Raw genomic sequence first — 25,314 nt, 5'->3', positions numbered from 1 at the left:
TAACCAAAGAGTCCAACAAATCTGTTTAATAACCGTAGTCAATATCAATAAAAGCAAATCGCAGATACCTCAGTGGTGTGTGGTTTGAAAGAGGGGATGACAGTTCATGACAACTTCAGAAATCGTGTCTGTTGGGTTCAAAGACTCCTTGTGCTCTCAGAACTCTTCAATATTTCTTAAACTTACATATGCCAAAACAGCTTTCTGAAGGTATAGGTGCTCTATACCATACACTACTTTCAAGCACTTTGATGGTAGTGACCGCAGATACTTACACTGCGAAGCAGTGTTGCAGCTGGGGGGGGTCAGGGGTAGTATTTTCAGCATCTAAGAGCTTCAAAAGGGCCAATGATGTGGTATTGTGTGACTTAGCAGGTAGCTTTCTGACTTCGTAGAAAGTGTTCACTAGACGTAATTTGGTAACCTCTTTACACTTTTAAAACCCTGTCATCAATACCTACTGGTTTAAAAAGTCACATCAGCTATTTGTTTGGGTATTCATATGAACCAAATGTGGAATTTGCACAAACAAGAAAACAACCAAAGAGTACTGCATGTAAATACGCCCCCGGCTTCTGGCTGTTACAGAGAAAAAGCATATTAAGACTTAAAGATGGCTGAACTGATCCTGACTAGAACTGAGAGGGGTGGGAGGAAAGGCGAAACCTAGTTCTTCATGGAGTCCCAGGAGAGGAGGGAAGAGGCAGAGTAGCAGAGGAAGTTGCAGAGAAAGTGGATGATTATTGATGCATGATTATTGAGCTTTTTATATTTAGATGCCTGAGCAGTGAATTTTGAAGCACTGTTTATTCAGATATATATAAACTTTGATAATTATTGTGTTAAAAAGTCTGTCCAATAAAGGACCATTTTGTGACTCATAAAATAGTATGGGAATAGTATTGATGTATTGCTATTGTCTGCTTGCAGGCAGGGAAGCATGATAGGATAATTCAGACTAGCAAGGAGCTCACTGCTCAAAGCAGTGTCAACCTGAGGTCAGACGGGATTTCTCCAGTCCAGTTGGATCCTGAGAACATCCAGGGATGGAAACTGTGCAGTCTCTCTGGGAAACCTGTGCTTCTGCTCCAGTGTCCTCATGTGGAAAAGTTTTCCTTATACTTAAGTTTCAACTCATGCCTATTATCTCATTCTCCCTCCGTGCTCCACACTGAATAGCCTGGCTCAGTCTTCTATAACTTTGTACGTACTGGACAGCTGCTGTCAGGTGCTCCCAAAGACTTCCTTTCTGCAGGCTGGATGAGCTCAGTTCCCTCAGCTTCACATGGTGAAATGGTCTGACCCTCTGACTGTCTTGGTGGCCCTCTACTGAATTTGTTCCAATTTGTTGTCTGTCTTGTTTTGAGGCAGCCAATACTGGACACAGGATGAAAATGTGGTCTAAGTGCTGAGTAGAAGGAGATAATTCCTTCCCTTGGTCTGCTGGCTGTGGTCCTCTTTATGCAGCCCAGAAGGCTGCTTGCAGTCTTTACTGCCAGGGCACGTAGTGGGTTAATGTTGAGCTTGCTGTCTATCAAGATCTTCAGGTCCCTTCCTGCAGAGCTGCTGCCTAGCTGGTCAGTCCTCAGTCTGTGTTGTTGCAAGGGGTTTTTCCTTCCCAGGTGCAAGACTTTGCATTTGTCCTTCTGGAGTTTCATAAGGTTGCTGTTGAACCCTTCTTTCAGCCTGTTCAGGTCTTTCTGGATGGCAATCCAGCATTTGAATGTATTTCTTGGTTCCCCCCCGAGTTTGGTATAAGCAATGTCCTTTTAGAGCAATTAAAAAAAAAAAAAACAACACCCAACTGTTCTATATTTTTAACCTTGATTGTAGCCTAAATTAGAACAGAATGGGAAAATAGAACCAGTATGTTTCAAGGTGCTGGATTTAATACAAGTTCTATTTCCTACAAAAATATGTGTCTACATGAATTATTTAGTAAACAAGGGATACCACACAGCTCTGCTGTTACTAATGCATTTAAAAATTAACATTTCTTGGTGCATTTCAGGCATCCTAGGAACTTAATCCACCTGGAACAAACCCTAAGTAACCAGTTGCTGTTTTAATGAATGACAATAATTTTGGAGAGTTTGACTTTCTTCAGGTGCTTGCTGCCACCTAGAGTCAGTTAGGCTTGGTATTTTGTATTTCCTTTTATTGGTTAGGCTGCACAATTGGGAATCTGTGTGTGTTACGAGCAGTGTTTATTTTGTAGTTCTTTAGAGCTCTGTTCTAGTAAATCTGCTCTGGCAAGGTAGAAGGTGGGGTGTGTGTGTTTATATATAATGTTTATCCGGATATACGTGAGCCAGTATGATACTAAAGCTGTAATTGTAAGTCAGAAGAATCTTTCAGGAAACACTTTCTTTTTAAATTTAGTTCTGTACAATGCAAATACTTAAATGTTACCTAATAAGTAGCTAAAAATAGGATAAAGAGAACCTAATTAGGCTTCTACAAAATTAAACAGTATTAGAAGTTATGCATGCACTCTCCCAGGGTGGTATAGCTACTTGCAGCATAAGTAGTACGTAAAAAGCAGAAGAAGATAGAGTAGCTGCTTGTGTGTATTGTGGAATCTATGCATGTTTTTAAAAAATAAAATGAAGCTGTTTAACATAGCAGTAGTGTTTACTTTTAAGTCCCATTGCTTCTTATTTTATTAAATATAAACCTGGGTGTGCGACTGTCCACCCAGTCACCTCGGCTATCACTGCACTGTCAGATATTAATGCACCACACAGACATCTGCTGCTTGAACTCATGGAATGGTAAATTGTCATCCTCAATTAACCATGTTAAGGAGGAATTAGATGCTTCAGTTATAGCTCCATAATGTACATGAGCACCAGAGGAACAGGAAGTTTAGTGATCTTCACTCTTTTCTGAACATCAGAGTGCTTTTTAGTCAGTGCAAAGACTCCCTTCTCTGGTCACTCTCAAGACTTGCCTTCAGCCTTCCTGGCCCAGGATTTGGGCAGATACTGGGGAGCTCAGAATGCTACACTGGTGAAACAGCCCATGTGATGTAATATGTTGTGCCATCTCAATATAAAAATACCCTCTGAAATAATTTACTGAACTTACAGAAAGTCTCTATTTTAAGTAACAAAAATACAGGAGCGCTAGACTGAAAGTCCAACTGTGAAAGCAGCAATGATAATGGCATGAGAAATTTGTTCTCTCCCTTGCTTGGATTCACTTACTGTAGTGTTGCTTTTCCTGAACATTTGACAACTTTCAGTTATTTTCCCTCTATTTCAAAGTTGCTCTTTTTTTAATAATTTATGGAATCTTCTGTGGTCTCATTAATTATGTGGCTGTTGCTCAGCGTTGCCTAGGTTCAGTAAAACTGCTGCTGTCCTCTGAATTCTTTGACTGGAGTGTGGTGCATTAAAATGCTTTTTATATCTAAAACTCTGGTGGGCTGGCAATGTCTGAAACCCTTTTCTCTGGTCTCTCGCTTCCATCTGCTTGCAAATTCTAGACAGTCAGCTTTGCTTATTTGGAGCACTTGAAAACTCATCACATTTAAAAACAAACTCATTCAACTCTGGTTTTTAATAGAAAGTATTATTGTATGACAGGTTTTCTACATCAGTCTGATCTAGAATGTTAATTACTAAATTATTTGATTAAAAACCCTTAAAAGGATAATACCATATGCCTTATGACTTCTGTAAGAATCCTTATGGAGACTGGAAACTTGAGATTTTTTCATTAAGCAGTAATGTGGTTACTTCATTCTTCATTAAAATATTTTTCAGATTCAACCAATGTACAAGGCTGATAAGTATTTTCAACTTATTTTACAGGGTGACCTAAAAACTTACATCTGCAATGAGCAGGAACATGTTAAAGGAGATTCACAAATAATGCTGCTGCAGAGAATGGCGTGCGAGATTGCTGCTGGACTTGCTGTAATGCATAAACATAATTTTGTGCATAGGTATGCTTTCCGGATAAATTACTTCTAGTTATGATGCACTCTAAAACTCATGTAGATATTTTAATGAAATTCTGTGTATGCTGAAGATTGTGTTTTAACAAACGTCTGTCTCTAACTTGGGTATCCTAAGTCAGGGAGGTGTGATGCTTATGAAGGTGCTAATTTAACTGCAGTGGTGTTACAGCTCCCACCTGCCTGAAAGCCGGTCACCTACTTCTTAGGTTTGCAGCCTGTAGAACACAACCTACTGCTAAGCCAGTCCAGAAGTTCTAGCTGTTAGATTAGTTCTTGGCCAAGTTAAATTTATTTTGTTTATTGGAGGGGGGAGATGTTAGTATTTTGTTAGAATGAATCTTACCTTCTGTTCCCTTATTACTAAAAGTGGAAAAAAATAAAAATGCTGCCTTTCTGCTGCAGTAAGAGAGAAGCTGACTTTAGCTGAAAAATCTGACTGAAGCGGGTCTTCTCTCACTGTATTATTGTTCATGTAACCCTTCAATCTTCAGTAGTGAAGGTACTCAGCTTTAGAAGAAATCGTAATGGGAGAACAATTTTGTTTTAATTTGGGGGGGGGAATTCTAGATTTATTTATTTTTAATTAAAGTTAATGCAGTTTGTACTGAAAAGAATGGCAGTAGTAAAAGGCTGGAAAAAATGTACTCACGAAACTAGTTGCTCAAAATATGCCAATTTTTTTTTTTTTTTTTTTGCTTTAAATGAAAATATGTTAAGGAACTGGAAGACATCTATCTTAGACTTGTAATTATTTAAGAGTACTTGCTTCCCAAACATGTTTACTTTATTTTGGTTTTATGTTGGGTCAGTCTGTTCTTTGTTGTAGAAACAGCACTTGCATCATCATCCCTTTCAGCAAGTTAGGAAGTTGTGCTGGAGCTTCTCAATGCATATCTTGCTACTTAGAGAAAGCAAAGACCTTGTGTTCAGGGAGAAGCTGAACTTCTTTAAGCACAGGTGTTTGCAACAGCAAAACCCTGAGAAAGCCTTAAAGGCTGGACTCAGCTGGTGGCTGATGGGCAGAACTGTTTTAACCTCTTCAGCAGTTCAAGTGACTTGAAAGTAGTCACAAAAATTGTACCTGTTGAACTAAGTGATCACTATTTCTTATATTGCAGCAGCAGGGCTTTGTAGGTATTATATTTAACAGTATGTTTTCAGTGAAGTACAGTTAAACTTGATAAATAAATAATATTCTGTGGATCTGCAAGATTCTTATTGTAAATGTTTACTTCTAGCAACACTATCCTGATGCTGTCAGAGTAAGTGGTAAAGCTCCAGCATCAGTGATTTTGTTGTTAGTGGTAAATTCAAGCAGCCAAAATTTTACTTTCTTTTCCACGATATTTATTTAAAAAGTATAAAACCTGTTGGAAAGCTTTGGGGCGTACTTGAGGGTTACAGATGTGTTTCTGACCTGTGTAGTTCAATGACTGTGGAAAGGAAAACAGTGTCGTCTTTCTTTGAAGTAGGGAAGCTGTGTGGCTTTCAGACCAGTTGTACTTCAGAGATATATATTTTTTTTTTTTAAGCCACACAGAAGCAATGGTAGAGTTCTTCCAGTGCAGTTAATTGCCTGGTAGCCTTCTGTGAAGCTGAGAAGCAAAATATTTGAGCAATTAGTCTGCGGAGCTCTTTGCTGTCACAGCCATTGTTCCATAGTGAGCATGCAGCTTCATTAAACTTGCATAAATTTCTGAGTTTGCGCAATGGGTTTTCTGAAACAGCTTCTTAGTGTTACTACAGCAGCGCTACCGGCTGGAAGTACTTGTGGTCTGGCTTATGGTGGAAACTTACCAAATGCATTACTTTCCTGGTGGTCTTTTTCAAACACTGTCTGTAATTCTAGTTCATGTGCAATGTATGGTTTTGTTATTTAGAGGAACTTAACTGTAGGTGTAAGATACTACTAGTTGCTTAATATCGTATTGTAAATTAAGTATTTAAATCTGATCTGACCTGTTGATAGATTTTGCTTATGACAATTAAAGTGCAAGACATGCAATGAGAGGTGTTAGGCAAAGAGGGACCCACATCACTCTAGCACATGAACAGCCTGAGTAATCTACAGCATAGGATTATTAGTAGCATGAAATAATTGCCTGTAAATTCTGCATGTAGTTTGAATTCTTAAGAATATACTTCAATACTCTAGAGTAGTGACTACATTTTAAACTTTTTTATAAAGGACAGCGTTACAGTGTAGGGCTTTTTTTATGAAACCTTTAAATGCAGTTGCCTTGTCGCTATGTTTAGTTTTACTTGTATTCCAGAACACAGATTCTGCTCCATTGTGTGGCTCTAAATTTATTCTCTTTTGAAAATGTGGGAGGGCAAATATTTGCTCTGTGGCCACAAGGATATCTTGTCCAGTAAGTTTACTGCAAGGAGAGATTCTGGGTTTATTTTTTCAGAAAGCAATGAGTGTTTATATAGAACTACAGTGTCTGCAGTATTCCAGTGAGATATGGATCAGATGTTGGCTTGTATAGGTTCTAAAACTTCATGAAAATGCAAGCAACAGGAGAACTATATCAACGTATAGCTTGGATCAAAATTGTCTTTTTGAAATGAGTATTTCCAGTTACTGTGCCTGGGTTTGCATTAGGTTTGGTCTTTTGGAGTGCATGGACTGGTTTAATTTCATCCAAAGAGAATCAGGAAGGTAGCTCCAGGAGCACACTCTTCTTGCACCTAGCTTGCTTCAGCCTTCAGTAGGATTTAGGTCTATGGATCGCACTACAGCTGATGCAAAGAAAATCACTGAAGTGTTATGTGGTGTGGATGTTGAATCCTTAGCACTAGTTGTTTTGTATTACTGATCTACTCCTGTTATGGCCTGCTGCTTGCTATTGTAAGTTATAACTGTGCATAACTCCTTGTTTTATTTCTGTTGTTTTTTCCTGGTTTAGGGTTTTTTTCTAAACTTTGGCTTTTCATTTGTTATTTTAAGCTGTGGCGTGACTGTTCTACGAAGTGTCACTTCTGTTAACCTGCTTGTCTTAATTTGCATTGAAGACTTTGTGGATTGGTCTCATTAATAATTTGCTTGCTTTTTCAGTGACTTGGCCTTACGGAATTGCTTCCTTACATCTGATTTAAATGTCAAAGTAGGAGATTATGGTATAGGATTCAGTAGATATAAGGTAAGTTATTCTAGTCATGTGCCGCTTTTTTAAAGGCTTGGGAGCTTCAGATTATAACAAATATAGTTAATGTTGTACAATGGTACAAGATTGTAATTTATTTAAATAATAGACTTTCAAAGTATAATTGGCATTATACTTTTTATTATAATAAAAAAATTATCATAGCAAGCTCCTGTAACAGAATAGATGATCTTTCTAGAGATGAGTGGAGTTTATGCTTGTAGAAAAAAGCTTCTGGTTAAATCTGTCTTTTTTTAAGGTCGTATTTACAGTAGTCCTAAAATATGCACAAATTCATTTTAATGTTTTAAGAGAAAAAAAAATCAATCAAATTTCTTAATGAAAGTGTTCAAAGTATTTAAATATATCAAGAAAGTGAAAAATTCAAGGCATTAATTTAAAAAGTTTTCTGGGTACAAGACCAGAAGCTGGCATTCAGTTTTTCTACTATGCAGTGAACAGTGAATGCCTTTCCCCTATAGCCTTATTTTCTGCTACTTGGGGAAAACAGGATTTTTTTTTTTAATTCTAGTTTTTTTTTTTTGCATAGAGATCATGTAAAACCATGTTAAGGAAAGGACTGTCAGCTTCTGGAAGTTGATCCACTGTTTGTTCAGTCTTTTTCTGTGTTTTTTTTATCAATAATTTAGGAAGATTATATTGAGACAGATGAGAATAAACTTGTTCCTCTGCGATGGACTGCACCTGAGTTAATAACAAGTTTTCAAGACAGACTGTTATCAGCAGAGCAGAACAAATACAGTAACATATGGTATGTAGTAGGCTTTAAAATAATTTCAATGAGAGATTTGTGAACATATTTTCAAATGTTACACAAAGGAGTAAATAGCACTTATATTTAAACTGAATATTGGCCTGATGCACTGCTTTTTTAGTTTTGTTAGATATGCAGTAGGTTAGTCTCTACAAACCTGAAACTTGCTTTGAAAAGATGCTTAGAAACCTGTTGAGAGCAGTTAGATTGAGAAAAATCTTTAGCAGAAGAATAGGTGTTTATACTAATAAAAGTAATTACTGTATATTTTCCAAGTGCCTTCAAGTGTTTATAAAGGGAGGAAATGGTAAATTGTTTTCCCAGTAATATAATAACTGTGCATGACATAAAGCTGATCCCACTAGAGCCTGATTAAGTTTCATTAGTAGAACAGTAACATCTCAATTTCTTGCTGCAGTATTTGAGGGCTGCAATTAACCTTTTTTTTTCTGCTACCAAAGAGCTTATAGACAAAACCTAGTGAAAGTCTTGAAGGTAAATTTTTTTTTTAAATTACCAAGTCTACTTCAATTCTCAAGTCCTAAGTATTTGGTTAATGGAAACTGGAGCGTAGGCTAACATTTCTGAAAACATTGTAGTTAATATCCTTAGAGTATTAAAGCAGGAATTTAAATAGTAAACCAAGTTTTATTTGCTAATTTAAAGGTAGGGTTGCAGAAAGCAAGTGTGATAGAAATTATGTAAATACTGATTTCCTTGCATTTTTCAAGCAGATTTCCTTAGATCACAGTGTTTATCTAAACTACAAGCAACCAGGATTTTAAGATTTACAACTTGAGTTTTAGTGCCTTTTATACAGAGCTGCTTTGGACGGGTTTGAGTAGATGACTTCCAGAAACCCCTTCCAATCTAAATAATTCTACCGTAATACATGCAGAGACAGTTACTTTGCATTTTGAGCAAGAAAAGGTTGCTCAAAGATCAACGTCAACTCTAATCACTGAAAATATGATTAGTGTTGTATACAGTTCGTATACAGCACTGAGCGAGAGAGGTGGCTTCTGACCACTGCAGCTTAAAATCGAAGTAGTTTTATAAAACTGAAACAAAGATTAGTTTTCCAGCAGTTTGACTCGTAGCTGCAATTTCTGATGAAAGCAGTTCCTACTGTTCCACTGACCATAAGGTTATTCATCTTGCTTCCATAAATAGGCATTTTCTACTTTTTAATATGTGAGGGTTTCTTCTGTAGTTGGATCACTTGAGGCCTCTTGTATTTTGTTGCCTTCATTGTCATTGCCTTCAAGCAGCTTCATTCTTGAGGCTTCTAGCTTTCTGACAAATAAAATGAGTTAACGGGTTCTGAATTAAAGCCAATGGGAGAGTGATGCTTGTTCCTTCTTGCCAGTTATGCTTTGCATCGTGCTTACTTTCTTAGAAAGGCAACTTTAAAATAGTTCTTAGAATGCACAGTCATTTGCTGCCCTTTTTCAGGTCCCTGGGAGTCACGTTATGGGAGCTGTTTGAGAATGGTGCTCAGCCTTACTCAGAATTTTCTGACAGGGAAGTCCTAACCCATGTAATAAAGGAGAAGCAGGTTAAACTCTTCAAGCCACGTCTGGAGCAGCCATACTCTGATAGATGGTAAACTTTAAATGTTTTTCTTTATTCTTAAAACTGATGAAGGGATTTCTCAAATTACTCAAGTTCTCTTAAATATATTTGAAATTGCAACATGGAACCATGCTCCTGGCAAAGAAACCCTACCTAAAAGTAAAAGGAATTGCTATAGATGGAATTTCCTTGCAGTGATATTAATTGTTACTCTGTAGCTTCTTAGGTATCTGAATCTCATAAATTCCTTTTCAGTATGAAACCTATTGAAACATGTTTCATATTTGTATAGGTTTGAAGTTCTGCAGTTCTGTTGGCTACCTCCAGAAAAGAGACCAACAGCAGAAGAAGTGCATAGACTTTTAACTTACCTTCGCATGCAAAGCCAGAGGGACTCAGAGATTGATTTTGAACAGCAGTGGAATGCTCTTAAACCAAACACCTCAAATAGAGAAACAAATAATTCTGCATTTCCAATCTTAGATCACTTCACAGGAGATAGGCTTGGCCATGAGATGGAGGAAGTTCTTACCGTAACTGAAACAAGCCAGGGTCTCAGCTTTGAATATGTCTGGGAGGCAGCTAAACATGATCATTTTGATGAATGTGGTCGTGTGAATCCCGATGAAGCGATGACATACACAAGTATTTTCTTTCCAGTGGAGGTTTTTGAGAGGTCACTTTCAGAGCAAGGGTCAGGAGCACAGAATGGAAGTGGTCAAGAAACGTCACTTGCTGTCCCTGGGGTGTTACCTGTGTTTGATGCACACAAGCTTTCTGTTGGAAATGACTACTATATCCAGTTAGAGGAAAAAGGAAGTGGCTGCAGCACGAATTTTGATAACCAATCAGTTGTACTAACTACGGAAGTTGATCATCAAGATACTGTACAAGAAAAAAGTTCTCATTTCACAGTTCTCAGAGATCTTGATGTTGAAGAATCTAGCACTGATGGGGACTTTTTCCACTACAATACAGATCCTAAAGAGGAATTTTTGCCTGCTACTAGTAGTCCAGAAAGTCCTTTCCAGAATATCTTCAGTGACACTGACAGATCAGAAGAATTGACAAACAGAAAAAGACTTGGTTTTGCTGAAACAAATGATATTCCCAAAGGCTTTAAACCAGCTGTTTCAAACTCAAACACAGAGGCTAGCAAGGCAGTAGGCCTTTCTGAGAAGGAGCATTCTAGTCATGCTTCTGAAAATGAAACAGTTCCCTTATGTGAAAATATCTCTAACCAGTCTGACTTGGTAACTTTAGAAGAACTTTCTGATAACTTCTTGTTTCTTCAAGAGAAAAACTTATTAACAGGGTTATTTTCTAACAAAACCAGCAGTGATTTGGGGCAAAAACCAAATGATGTTCTAAAAAGTCTATTAGAAACCTCAAATAGAAAGTCTGTAGAGCCTGAGCCTGTGTTGGCTGAAAATGCACAGGTCTTTTTAATACATGAAAGTCTTGGAACAGTGAAAGATGAAAACTTTAACCCAATGGCAATGAATAAAGATCCAAATTCTCAGTCTCAGACTGCTGTAGAGATGCAGGCATTCTCTAGTCCATCTGCAGCACATAAGTCATGTGATAAAGAAGCGAATCTTTCTTATTTGAAGGATGAGGGAAAACTTTTAAATGTGGAAGTCAACAAAGTCATGTCCTCTAACGCTGATATTCTCTGTCAAGAAGAGCTATCCAGTAATGCCAAAAATAATAATGTTGGAAACAATCTGTATTACAGCGTTGCTGTTGAAACAGATGAGTGTGATGCACAAATAAAAGAGGGAATGCTTTTCAACTCTGATGAAATAGCTTTTAGTAGAGAAAAACATAGTGATCGGGAAGATGTGAAAAGAAGCTTGCAGGATAAGTCTCCCATATTAAAAAAAGATGAATGTTTATTGGAGGAAAACCAAGAAACATTAAATAATTTTGAGAACTGTAAGGATGTTCTAGAAGAGGTGACTTTAATTTCTGTTGCTACTTCAGATTGTACAAGTCAAGATAGTCTTTTGGAAGACAGCCCATCTCCTATACAAGCTGTAGAACAAGCCTTAGAGACACCTGATTCTTTGGATTCTTTAGATGTAAATGAGGCTTTAGAATCTTTACAGGCTCAAAGTCCTCAGAAACTTTTGCCACCTGATAAACCTGCTGACAGTGGCTATGAAACAGAGAATCTGGAATCTCCAGAATGGACTTCCCATGTCACTGTTGAGGATGCTTCTAGCGTAGATACTGCTCCCTGTGTTGTCAGCGAGAGCAATCTCAGTGCTTTACCTTCTAATCCAGTCATAATTGTTTCAGAAGCAGCAGCTTGTTTAGATGCAGTGAACAGCAATTTTGAAATAACCCCAAAGGTTTTTCTGGGTGGAAGTCAAAACTCGTATAGAGACTCTGCCTATTTCTCTGATAATGATTCTGAGCCAGATAAAAAAACAGAAGAGACTATAAATCTCTCAAGAGAGACTGTGTGTGGTGACTCTTCAAATAGAGGAGAGAATAATGCAGAAGAGGATTACCATTTGGAAGAGAGACAGCACAAGTGTGATGTAAGGAATTACCAGGATACGAATCATCAAAATCCAAAACTAGAACTAAATCACAACATTGAGATGCGAGAGATGGATGTAAGGATGCAGGGGTGTTCTGATGAGTGGGCTGAGGAAACTCTGAATTCCCTGGAAATATCGATAGATAGTAACCTAAGGGATGAGGTAAAGCTATCTGAGACATCTCATAAAACAGTCGCTTGTGTTGGCACTAATACTTCAGAACTTTTTTCACACAGAGACTTAAAATCTGTACATAGCATACATAGTCCTTTAGATTTGAGTAACAGTGAGAAATCCTTCTATCACATTGAAGGACAGAAACTGAAAGAGCCGGATATTGAAGGAAAATACCTTGGCAAACTCGATGTTTCTGGAATGCTTGATTTAGAAGATGGTGATGATGCAGATGAAGAAGATGAAAACAGTGATTCCGAGGATGACATGAGGACTTTTCATATGCATAGTCTGAGTTCTGACAGTGAAGATGAAACTGTTCATCAAGTACCTGAAATACTTACTGACAAGGATGATGGAAAACATCTGAGAAGCTTATTGAAACTTCCAAAACCTCTTAATGAAAGGCCACATGAGCTTTGGAAAAATGAGAAAAAGGCTGTAACGTTCTTTGATGATGTGACAGTCTACTTGTTTGATCAGGTATGTTTTTTTAATTACTAAATAAAGTTTTTGTTGATTTCGGGTTTTTGTTGTTTTTTTTTTTAAATAAGATGTGGTAGAATAGCTTAATATTTGTGGACGCATTAAGGATAACTTTTCTTGTCTTGGCAGGGTTAGATCTTGTTTGTGATGTGAGTCACTTGTTCTCTACATAAAGAAAAAAACCTTTTCCTGGTTAGATGCAGTTGTGTGCTGCTGGTAGAATAGCAGCACTACTTTGAAGTGAAGGAGCATTTTGCTTTGGGCAGGATTCGTTGCCAAATCCTTATTCTCCTTTGATTTGATTAATTTATTTTAATGAGTGTTTAATGAGTTTGAGGACTTTGAGTTTAAGTTCAAACATCTTTATAAAAGAAAAGAAGAAAAAGACCCCCCAAGAAATCAACCAAACAAAAAAACCTCAAACAACAAAACCAAAAAACCATCACCAAAATCAAACCACAACCTAACTCTGAATCTTGTGTTAGCTAGCATTACGGTAAATTTACCCTAAACCATAATCAAATATGAGAACAGTATTTAGATGGTAATGCTGCTTCATTGACCCAGTGTGATTCAAGTTCAGTGAAATACTGATCTGCTTATAAAATTCAAGGTTACCTTTGTTTCTGTATCCACTTTATCAATTTTTAACATCTGTAACTTGATACAGAGGGGATTGTATTTTAATGTTATGGCAACTACACTAGTACCGTGAGTTTAAAAGAACAGTCACATTGTCAACCTTTGGAAATGTTACTTATGATGATGCACATAAATATTAGAGGTAATTGTGTTTTGGAACAAAAGGTGATACATTTGTGTTTAGGCAGTCTGTAGAATAGTAATCCTTTTGTCAGAGGGGAAGGAGGAAAATCAGCTGTGTTTAAACTGCTCTTAGTTGTTGAACTCTTTACTTATTATTACAGTAACTGATAAAACATTGGCTACTTCAAAAAACCAGTCATACAAACTCTGTCTCTTTATTCTGAAGCATGATTAAAGGGGCAGGGGGAAGGCTTTATTAAGCAGAAGAAAACCCTACTTATGTCAGGCTGATAAGGCAACTGTTTTCAATTGGAAGATGTTTTAACTTTATTTCTAGAAATATGAAACCTTTTAATATCATTAATAATACTTGAATAGTTATTTCCTGCTTGTTTCTCAGCATAATTTGATACATTTCTTTAGAAGTAGTTGTTCGCGTGTATGGTTAATCTATAACTCAAAGATTTGTTGTGTGATAACAACTTCGGAGTTGACAGACCATTTAATTCCTTAGTAGATTTGATGGTGGGGGTGGGGGAGTGTATTTTGAATGCTTGCATCTATAGGCATGGATGCACTGTGTGTGCAAGAGTTAACTACGTTACTTTGCTTGCCTTAGGAAACGCCAACTAAGGAGCTGGGAAACCGTGCAGCGGACTTGAATGGTGAAGGCTCTCACAGCGCTCCCGTTCCATCTTCGAGTTTTAGTTACTTAAACAGATTTGCAAATTCAGAAAGCTCAACAGATGAAGAAGGTACTTGAATACATTTATACGCAGCAGGGGCTGAGACTGTTTTGTGCATAGTTTTTAATGAAGTGTCATTTAAATGATGTGATTTGTAAATTCACCGTATTGTAGTGGCTTCAGTTTTGCATCTTAAGCCTACACTTGAGCTAGCCTCAGATACTGGTGTTACCGATTATCAAAGCTGGTGATGTAATACTGGTGGTTTATATATTGATGTGGCTGGGGCATCTTGAGGGGCATCCAAACTATGGATGACAAATCTCTGTGACCCCCAGGGCTAGAACAGAAAAGCTACAAGTTTTGTTTTGAGTTAATGCAGTCTTCCAGGGACTTGCTTTTAAAAGTGTATACGACTTTACATTACTGTTACATTGCCAGTCTTTTTTCTTCTTTTTGTTCCCCTCAAGGTGGGGGTTTTGAATGGGATGATGACTTCTCTTCTCCAGAGCCATCCTTTATATCGAAGGCAGCTAATAGTCTAATTAGTTCTAAACCACCTCTTCAGTCATCAAAGTACTTCTCTCCACCTCCGCCTTCCCGGACTCTTGAGCAGAACTGGTCACATGCATCCCCTTATTCCAGATTCTCTATCTCTCCTGCAAACATGGCAAGCTTTTCTCTTACGCATCTTACAGATTCAGATATAGAGCAAGGCGGTAAGTGATTTAGTTTCAATAATTATTTTTAAGACTACAAATTAAGCAAAGATATAAGTAATAGATATGACAAATCTTGTTCTGTTTTATATACTTAATTTAGGAATGCATTTTTAACACTATAAAAGTTTTTCTGGTCTTGTATTTCAGTTAAGACGTATCTTTCCATTTAGATTAAGATTATTTGCATCCAAGTTGCTACAAATCGTGGTTGGATATTCTAAGGAACATTACAGGACAAGCTCACAATTTTTCCATTCAAAAAACTTGTGCTGTATTTATGTGAATGAAACTTCTGTATAGCTGCCACACTATGGCAGTTCAATAATTCTCATTATTGCACTGTCATAAGTCACAATTTTTTTTCATTGCACAAGGTGAGGATGCTAGGAGTATAATAATAATTCTGCCATCGTTGTCTAAGCTTATTTTACAGGTCAGTTTGTTTTCATATTGCTACTTAGTGCATTCTTTACGTTCTCTCAAGAATTGCAGAATATTTTCTAGAGTTGTGAGTAGGACAGTTTCTGTTAGGGGAGCCAAACAATCTGTTCATTACAATACGGAGTACTAGAAGTATTTATTAACAGAAGCTTTCTTGTCTGCAGCAAAAAGCTTATTTTAAGCTTTGAGGTATTTTTGAGGGTTAAGAGAAGCACAAATAAGCAGACTTGAATCAGTTCAGCATATTATTAATCTTGATAAAATGTTACATTGTTAAAATAAATGTTACTGGTCACTGAGCCTCACTAATGGTCAATGTCTATAAATATGTAATTGGTGTTTATATAGAGTGTTGTATTGTTCTTGTATTGTGCTTATTGATTAGATAATGTTTGCTGCTTAGTAACTTACAGATAAGAGAGATTATTTTGCAGATCCTACATTGCCTTATGTGTCCTAAGAAGTGACATTGAACTGTGCGACTTGAGCAGATGTCTGTGTATAAATGTACCAAATGTTTACAGTAGTTGAAAGCTCTAGGGAAAGATTAACCAAAACTTGGAAGTGCGAAAAAGCAGAATGCCAAGTCCTAGGAAGAGTCTTGCAAAGAAATGAGAGTTGTGCAGTGATCTCACTGTACCTTATGACCTTTCCTCCACTAACAGGAAGCAGTGAAGATGGAGAAAAAGATTAAATTAATTAAAACTTCCTTGGACTTATATACATAAGACACACAGACTTTGAATCTTCTTTATCTGAACTCCGGATCCTCCTGGAGTAACACAGGTAATCAAGAAGAACTAAGAAGTGAAAGTAAACACTGAAAGCAATGTTAAATCAGGACATTAATTTGAATGTGTATTTAACTTTGTAATGTATTTTTAAATCAGTGCAATTTTGCTTTTCATTGAAAGATGATTCTGCCGCTGTTTTCAAGTACTTGAAGTATTTTTCAGATAACTTAAGAAACAAGTGAAGCAATTACACTACAGTCTGGTTTATGTATGAGATTGTATAATATTCTTTTTATATTTTTTCCATGTAGTTCATTATCTATTTGAACATACACCTGTTGTAGAATTGTGTATAACTGTCCTGTGCAACAGGTGGCTGTGTTGCTGAAACTGTATGAAAGATAGTTGATCAGTAGTGAGCCATATTTATTCAAAAAGATATCACTACATATTACTTTGCTTATTACAATTGCACTATGGATTATTCTTCCTTTATTTCCTGATGATGTACAGAATCAAAATCTTAAATCTTTCAAAGAAAGTAAGACAAGTTGAATTGGCCCGGTTACCCGGTTTAATTTGTCCTTTTTGTAGCCTTTGCTATGCACGGTACCTGTAAAACGTACATAACTTCTGAGTGTTATGTTAGACTTGCTGAACTCTTATATTCAGTACCATTTCTAAATGATAATGTATACAGATTGATTGTTAGTGTTCATGTTTTATAGGAAACTGGAAAAGAATATGTGATACACTCGGGAATTTTTAGATGAAAGATAATGTCTCAGTTCCTGAATATGATCTTACTGACTGCTTAAACTCTTATAGCATCTGACTATATCATAATTAAGGGCCTTCCAATTTTTACTACAGTTTCTGCCTTGGAGAGAGAAGAGGAAAAATTGGCAGTACAAAACTGTGTTGTTTATGAATCTTACAAAAAGACTAATTTCAATAGACTGGATTTGGGCACACTTGGCCCTTCAGTTGTATATTCTGTGAATTTTGAAGCTCATTCTTCTTCTGACTGCAGATTGGGGCTGCCATTGAGGCCTGTGGTAAATCTACCTCTCATTGATGTTATGACAATTAAGAATTAGATTAATGGTTAATGCCCAGTTTTGCACCCTTTATAAGGCCAGAACTATTTTAAGATGTCTGCAAGACTCCGTGGTACAGCTTGAAACACATACTGACCCAAAGATGCAGTGTAGTAATTTGCTCCGAAGCTGTCTGTAGGGAAGAGAACACAATGTGGGGTTTTTTAAACCTTCATACTCTACCATGCATTTAGCTATTTTAATCCTTTAAACTGCTTGAAAAAATAAATATCCTTAATTATTACTGCAAAGTGAGTTCACTTGAGAAACAAATCCCTCACCTCTTGGAATGCCTTATGCAGCTGCGGATCCGTAGGAAATACTGGTAAGAACAGTTTGCCTGGCTTTGTATTTTGTATGTTAGTGTACTAAAATACAAATTTACTAAAATACGAGGTACTGTGTATTTTAGCGGCTGTTTTGGCAGGGCTTCGGTATAATGGTAGTCCAAGTGCTCTATGTTCAGATCCAATCACCGGAGAACTTCCATCATGTGAAGTATGGGAGGACTAGATATTTTCAGATGTGTAAAGTGTGGGCTTTTTGTATACCTCTATATGCATTTTCATTTGTATGTTTTAAAATTACAGGAATATGTTAGTTGGTTTTTTCCCAGCATTATTTAGCCCTTACCAGAATGGTTTCCTACTGATCAAAAGGGAATGATTTAGTTATAATGTTATTTAAAGTTGCCAGTGTGTTGTTGCGATAACTTTTTCCAATGAGGCACTCAGGTTAGGAGTTAGTCAGAATTGTTCTTCGATATGACGTAAGGAACCGAGTTTTTCATGGACTTTTTCCAAAACATGATTTAGGAGGCAAAGCCAAGTAATTCTTAGTACAGGCTTACAGTATATACTGTAGAGGGTTTAAGGAAACTGCGCACTACTCTCAATATTTTAAAATTTAGATAATAGACTTTTTGCACAAATTATTGCTTAGAAATTCCATAATTCCAACATTTAACTCCCTGATACAGCTAGACTAAGGTATCTCCTGTGTCTTCTATAATTCTCACCATACTTCAAGTATGGAAAATGAAAATGAAGAATGAAACTCCATAATGGTCTGCAAAGAATGTGTGGGCTTCTCTGCCTTGCATGGTAAAAAAAATACACTGTATCAGACCTGGAGTTCAACCTTAATTTTGAATAATTTGATTTAAAATATAGTCCAAGGTTAAATAAAATCTTTAGTCCACCATGTTACGGTTTGGTTGTGCATTTTGTTTCTTAGAATTCTGGAAAATCAGATGTTTAACTTGCGCATCAGGAATTTCCTTTGCTTGATGGAAATCTAAGATTTTTATTCTTTACCTGGGTTTAAAGAAAATATTGTCTAGGAAATAAAAGTTTACTCCTTTGTCCAAATGAACTCATTGCTGATGAATTGCCAAAGGAGCATTTTTTCCAAAACAAGCTGGGATGTGTATGATGCTAGGCAAGGTTATGTCCTTTTTAGCTGTACGGTGAAGAGAAAGAAAGATTTAAAGTTGACTCACCTCACTTAAATGATGAATTTTAATTTCAGTAATCCATAGTTTCAGTAATCCAATAGGCTGGATTGCAATAATATAAAAAGTCTTTTTTGGACAAACTTATAAATCTGCTCAACTAGTAGCAATATTTGAATATCTGGCTAGCAGTCAGTGGCACAATGAAGACAAACCAGTAAATCCAACATGTTACATTATAGTAAGGGGATTTGTTACAAATCACTCATTAAACTGTATGTAATTTCTTGCACTAGCTACTTAAGCATGGTTTCTGTTTTAGAAGTACATATATCTATTTTCAATGGTTTATTATGAGGACTGATTACATTCTAATTCCTTCTCTAGTAGAATACCTTGATTATTTGAATACTGAAGGCATTGTCTCAATTGGGCTACTAAAGTCATTTAAAATATCTGATTTTTCCCACCTAAGGGAAGTTGGTTTAAAATGAAGATCTGTAGTTAAAAGCCAACAGAGTGAGAAGAGTGTCCAGTTTTAATGGAAACACCTGTACTTTCCCAAATCCCCAAGCCGCAGATATGTTGCGTTACAGCTGCATTGATGGAAACTGCCGTTTTCATGGAACCGGGCAGATTAAACATTTTTCATATCCTTGTTGATGCACTAATGAAAGCCATTTAAGCCTCTTTCTTTTTATCAGTATTTTTAGCAGATTTTTATGTAGTACTCAATCTCTTTCATGAGGAGGCTGGTTGGTAGAAAAACTTTTTTTTTAATCATTAAGCACTATGCTAAAATGTCAGCATTGTCAGGTGTTAGTGACATGGCTATTTTTGTGGGAGTTGGTGGAAGGTGGAATCCAAGTATATTAGCCTTATAAGAAATAGCCTTAAATAAGAATGGAGTGTACAAAATTACTTCAGCTTTAAGTCATACAGAAATATCCTTGTATGTTAATGGTTTTGGTACAAGACTGGAAAAAATCTAGAGGAGAGTCAAACATCATATAAACTTATTGAAAATAAGTCTTTGTAATACCAGCAGCCTGTTTTTCAGAAACTTGAATATGACTTAGAGTTAGTTTTGTTTATGAAATTGTTTGAACTTGCACAGACGTAGGTGTAACTTAAATGATAAATGGTACTGATGTGTGTATATATAATGTTTAATTCTATTTGTAAATGAGAAACTATGTAACAAAATCATAGGTATGAGGTTTTCCTATTGTAATTTAATACAGGTATGAGGTTTATGGCAATATATCATAGTTAATGAAATTTCAGGTCAAAATGTCTTTAAATTGTGTACATTTTTAAATTGTAATTTCTACTGTATATTGATTATCATGCATAGTGTGATTCAAGAAACTGCTTGTAATTTAAAAATATTTAATATTAAAAATAAAATACAGTTATATATTTATAATCTCTTTGTCTATGTTTGTTCATTCTTAAACAGACGCCAGCAATGGATCAGGTCCACAGTATAGTTCTACTGTAAGATATATTTGATAGTGTCCAGAGGTTGAGAAGGTACCAAAAGCTCAAAGCTACAGTCCCAGCAGATAAATCTACACTAAATAGTGTAGCCACCTTTAATTTCTTCTGATATCACCCATATGTGAACTTCAGGTAATGTGTATATGCAGTTAGCAGAGAAGCAATAATTAAAATTCAGTGTAATTCTTAAAACTGGATATTGCTTTTAATCTACAATTAAGAATGCTTACATCTGTAGGAAGAATGGAGACTTCAAAAATTTTAAGTACCCTTCAGGAAACAGGTTTGACATTTTTTTCTCAGTATTTATTGAATTTATTTCTAGAAGATTATTTTATTGGGGTTTTGTCTGTTTTTTAAATCTGAAGTATACATGCTGAATGAACCTGAGATTGCCAGGTAACTGTAGTGCTTGTGTGTACTGGTAGCTTCTTTCACATGAGCTTGAGACTCTTTCAGCCTGGACACTCCGTGAGAGAGGAAGAGAGTGCTGTTTTTTCCTCTTAACCTGTTGACTGTTAAGGTTTTGATGACACATCACAGCAATGTCAGTAGTTGGCGGAGGTTGTTGTGGAAGCCCCCACATCATACCACAGCTGTTCTGAGTTCTGGAAGCTGTTGAGACCTGGGAATGAGAAACTGATACCAAGATGACTTAACTTCTTTAGGTCTGAAATTTGACCAAGGGCAGTGGTCATTATTGAGAACAGATGTGAAAGATCCCATGGCACTGAATTGGTCATCTTACATAGAACCTCTTATCAAAGAACTTGAGTGCTTGCAATCTATCATCAGCAGCCTTCTTGCAAGGGATGGAAGTGCTTTGTCTGTGGGGCTTTTTCACACAGGCGCTATGATAACTTGCACAGCCCTTGGCAGAACAGAGTTGAGACAGACTTTTTTCTTCCTCTACCTACCAACACTCTTACCTGCTGAGGCAAGTGCCGGGCAGACCCCTCCTGCCTGGCTTAGTGTCCATCAGTCTGGTGGCAGCACCTCGATACACACACTGCTGAAGCCCTGGCCGAGAGTGCTGCTTACCCCCTGCCATTTTGTTGTCACCGAGAGCCTTGTGACCATCCAAAACCTGAGAGCCCTGTGCTGGCAGCTCTCTCCAGGGGCTGTCCCCCTCCGTGGGGGTAGAAAGGGTGATGGCAATGGGTGGGGGTGATGGGCCCCTGCGTGACTCCTTTGCCTGCAGCTGGTGCTTCACCTCCATACCCGGGTGCCGGGTTTTGGGGCTGCCCCTGTCCCCGGGGACCGTTACTCCGCAGGCCGGTGGCTGGGGCGTGGAGGGCGTGGAGCGCCCGCCCGCCCGGGCCGGGCCCGCCCCCGCCGCTAACGCGACGTGTCGGGGCGGGCGGCGGGGCCGCCTGTGCCTGGCGGGGCTCGGGGCCTGCCCGCCGCCCCAGGTGGAGCTCCGGGCCGCCTGCCCGCGGGGCCTCCTGTCCCTGGGGCTCTGCTCTCAGCGTGGTCCTGGTTCCCTCACGGGCTCCTGCTGACAGACCCTGGCTCAGCACAGGGGGCAGGCAGGGCCCCTGCTGCCCCCGCAGACCCTCCTGGCTTCCCGCAGGCTTGTGCTGTGTCACCCGCCGGGCCCTAGGCACCTTCTCCACAGCTGGTGGCAGTGGTAAGTCACAGAGGAGGGAAGCCAGCCCTGATGAATGGGCACAGAGGGTGGAAAACTCATTGGTATCTGGCTGCTCTCTCCCTTTGGTTTCTCTTGACCACCCCAGGCTGTTGCTCCTGATCCCCTCTCCATCTCCTCCTTGCACACCCATGCCATCTCCCTGCAGGCCCCAGCAGCCTGGCTGGGCTCCGTGAGGTGGTTTCTCAGGGGGTTGCAGCATTCTGAAAGCAAACCTCGGCCAGCTATGCACCCTCTTATCCCATGTCATCCCGTTTGCTTTCCCGCAGCCTGCAGTTTTACTGGCTACTTTGCTCCCGCAGTTTGCTGAAGCTTCGTTTCTTTTGGACTTTTCTCCCAGCTTTCTCTGCTGGCTGTCTCCATAAACTCCTCTTCACCAAGTCCTGTGGGCTGGTGTCCTTTCAAACAGCCTGCTCGTTTCTCTCTTCTCTCCAACAGCGCTCTTTGTGCTGGAGGAGGGAAGTTGACTGGTCTCCTTTGTGCCTGCCTTTACTTTTGTGTCCTGCAGTTACGCCTTTTCTGTCAAGTGAGTTGGACTAAGAGTCCAGAACAAACACAGTGCTTGGCTTTAGTCCTGTTTCCTTGCTTAAGATAGCCATGAGTCTCTAGCACGTCTTCTAGGCTCCCACGACAAAGCTATTCGGTGCTGCCTCACTCAGCATTCATCACCTGGGTGCTACCCTAACCAGCCTGCTTTGTGAATTCCTGTCCTTTCTGGCAAAGTTGGCTCCCTGGTAGTAAGGAACCCAAGGATGGCCAGGATGCCCTCAAGACAGAGAACTGAGTCACTGTGAATGCTGTGTAGCTGAAGATATCTCTAAAGAAATGAGAAAGGAAGTTACATTTACCACAGCACACCCGGGAGCTGCTCACCACCTGCTCCAGCTAGGGCTGATGTCCTATACTGGGACAGTCAAGCACCAGTGGCTAGTTTGTTTGTTTTTTTTCAATTGGCTCACTAACTCTCTAACCACTCCTACATAATGGCATCAGCATAAAAAAAAAAAAATATATATATATATATATATATATATATATTTTAAGACCAAACCTTTTAATGACTACATGGACTAAAAGAAAGTGGAAGGAAGCATTTTGGAAATAGAGTCATTGATTGTTGGTGCTAGAGGCAGGGTTGCTGTCAGGCTGCCGTCTTCGATTGTAGTGTTGGCACAGAATCTGGGCTGGGGGAGGGTAGAAGTTGTCATCCACGTGCTAACATGTGAGGAAGGAACATTGCTGTGTCTTTTTGGATAACCTGGAGAATAAATACTGCTCTGCTGCTGTTGAACTGGGGCAGAAACTACAATTAATCCCCACTGTTATTTGATTGTTGTTGGAAGAAGGAAATGCCTTGTTGTGTTTGTGTGTGCGTGGTGGGGACTGGCCCGGAATGCAGAGGTGCTGTGGGTGAGAACATGCTGCTGGCTAGGAGTTTCTGAGCCCCATGTGAGTTACTGCATCATGTTTCCCTCTAGTGGAGTGCTCATAAATACAGTGGAAGCCTATTCCTGCAAAAAGCAATTACCAGGAGTTCAAGGAGAAGTTGCTTTCAGAGTAAGAGCCCGAGGGTTCTAATACCCCACATGTAAGCCTGCACACATCCAGTGAGGTGGTGTGTGCTTTTATTGTAACTTCTGGTAACTAGAGCTGGGAGAAAACAGAAACATATGAGATCAAAAAACAGAGGCAATGTGTTACCAAACCTAATTGACCATTGTACTCCCAATTTTTTTTTTTTTTTTTTTTTGAGCTGTGGTTCACTCTTGCCACAGGAAGACTTGGATCAGCTTGGAGACCGTTTTATTATGTGCAGTGAGAGAGGAGAAATCTCTCCAGTTCGAGGCCTACTTATAAGAAAGTAGAGAAGTGTCTATTTTTCACTTGGCTTCCCATACATGAGAACGCCAGTAGGTGACTCACTGCATCTTTCTGTCTGCTCTGTCTGTAACCTCGTTCTTCCAGGTGAAGGAGGATCTGTTGTTCTCTAAAAAGGGATTTTCTCCTCTGTTCATCTGCACAGGTCATCTTGACTAAAAACAGTCACCACTTCTAAAACGAACATCACTAAATTTAGAGAACAAATGGCAGTTTTCTAGTAGTGAACAAGCAAACATATACATCAAGCCTGCATCAGATAATTTGTTCAGCATGGAACTGAGCAACGGTTAAAGATATTGGTGTCATGTTTTTACAGTACGTTGATGCTTAATACCAGTACATCTACCAAAACATGAAGACTAAAGCCAAAGGAAAGAAGCAAAGGCATGCTGTTGACAAAGAAGCATTTTCTGAGGAGTCGGCAATGAGAAAAAAAGAACTGGTGAAATGTTTGCGACACAAAGAAAGGAGGAATGGGGGAAACAAGGAGAGCAGCAAGATCACTACAGCCAGAGCCAAGCATCCTTGGAGCAATAAGGACAGGCATTTGAGGAGACTGGAAAGCAATGAGCGGGAGAGGCAGAGAATGCACAAGCTCAACAACGCGTTCCAGGCCTTGCGGGAGGTGATCCCTCATGTGAGAGCTGAGAATAAACTTTCCAAAATAGAGACTCTCACACTGGCCAAAAATTACATTAAATCCTTGACCTCCATTATACTCGGTATGTCCAATGGACACTTCCCAGCAGCAGAAGGAATGGGGGGAGCCTGGGGGTCCAAGTTGTACCAGCATTATCAACAGCAACATGGGGATGATGATCATGAGGAACATCTACAAAAATATTCCATATAGGTTCATAGCTTCAGCCAAAACACCTATAGTTAGCTACTACCATCATTCTTTTTCCTTCTTGCATGATAATACATGTCAGTATATAGAGGTTTTAAGAGATTATTTTTGCTTCCAGCTATCCCCTATTTTTCCTTAAAAAGACAAACAGGTAACACTCATGGCCATAGCTTATATGGCACATTTAAAAATTACCTTAAAATACAAGATTTTTTCACAGCTTAATGGATATACTTGTGTGATGTGTCGGGATCTGGAAGCCTATCCTGTAGCACTGTAGTTGAAATGAAAGTAAAGATCTGGTAACTTCTGAAAATTGCCCTCCCTGGAAGGGTTGTGAGTTGAGCATTTAAGACCTGTGTCACCTGAGTTTACTAGAGCTTGAGAGAATCTTGGCTGTAGCGCCGTTCACCAGCCTTTCAGTGACTCTGTTCTTATCTATCCTGCTGCTGAGGAAATTAAAATTGATGACAACATTTGATTAACTTGATGAGTGAAGTGGCACATATAGGAAATTGGCCATCAAATCTGAATATTTATCTTGAGTGGTTTGGATCTGCTCTGATGGTTTTGAACCGTGCAACGCATAAAAACTTTAAAAGTACTTGTTAATGTAAACATCTACAAAGCTTTCTTAGATTGTAAGCTCTATCTAGAGTAAGGATGTTTCCTAATCTGTGTTTCCAGAGCATCCCGCCTCATGGAGTTTTTCTTTAGTGGGTCTCTGGGTGCGATTGTAATACAAATAATAAATAAGGGACAAAGGACTTATTTTTGCCAAAAGTGTGATATGAATGCTTTAGTATAGTCATAAGTTAAACAATGATCTATCTGATTACAAATTGATTGCTAA

General features: G+C 38.5%; 2 protein-coding genes across 3 annotated transcripts in view; both read left to right on the top strand.

Annotated features, from left to right (window-relative positions):
- The window catches only part of LMTK2 (lemur tail kinase 2), a 43,554-nt gene extending 23,546 nt beyond the window's left edge, over positions 1–20,008 (top strand). The window contains exons 7-14 of the mRNA XM_086760100.1: positions 3,819–3,952; positions 7,029–7,113; positions 7,767–7,888; positions 9,347–9,496; positions 9,759–12,675; positions 14,063–14,198; positions 14,600–14,848; positions 15,958–20,008. Of these exons, the coding sequence (XP_086616226.1) occupies positions 3,819–3,952; positions 7,029–7,113; positions 7,767–7,888; positions 9,347–9,496; positions 9,759–12,675; positions 14,063–14,198; positions 14,600–14,848; positions 15,958–15,986 (3,822 nt within the window). The 3' untranslated portion in view covers positions 15,987–20,008. The remainder of the gene's footprint in view (positions 1–3,818; positions 3,953–7,028; positions 7,114–7,766; positions 7,889–9,346; positions 9,497–9,758; positions 12,676–14,062; positions 14,199–14,599; positions 14,849–15,957) is intronic.
- A 1,482-nt stretch (positions 20,009–21,490) lies between these two features.
- BHLHA15 (basic helix-loop-helix family member a15) lies at positions 21,491–25,314 on the top strand. Of its 2 annotated transcripts, none has more exons than XM_086759943.1 (2): positions 21,491–21,712; positions 23,928–25,314. In XM_086759943.1, the coding sequence occupies exon 2, from the start codon at positions 23,964–23,966 to the stop codon at positions 24,462–24,464; it is 501 nt and encodes a 166-aa protein (XP_086616069.1). In that variant the 5' UTR covers positions 21,491–21,712; positions 23,928–23,963; the 3' UTR covers positions 24,465–25,314. The 2 variants fall into 2 exon arrangements, with proteins under 2 accessions (XP_086616069.1, XP_086616068.1); XM_086759942.1 differs by having other exon boundaries at positions 23,754–25,314.

This window comes from Chlamydotis macqueenii, chromosome 15 (genome assembly GCF_036417535.1).
Source record: "Chlamydotis macqueenii isolate bChlMac1 chromosome 15, bChlMac1.mat, whole genome shotgun sequence".
Lineage (NCBI taxonomy): Eukaryota > Metazoa > Chordata > Aves > Otidiformes > Otididae > Chlamydotis > Chlamydotis macqueenii.
The sequence above is the reverse complement of the archived record's forward strand: the minus strand, read 5'-3'. Positions and strand labels throughout refer to the sequence as shown.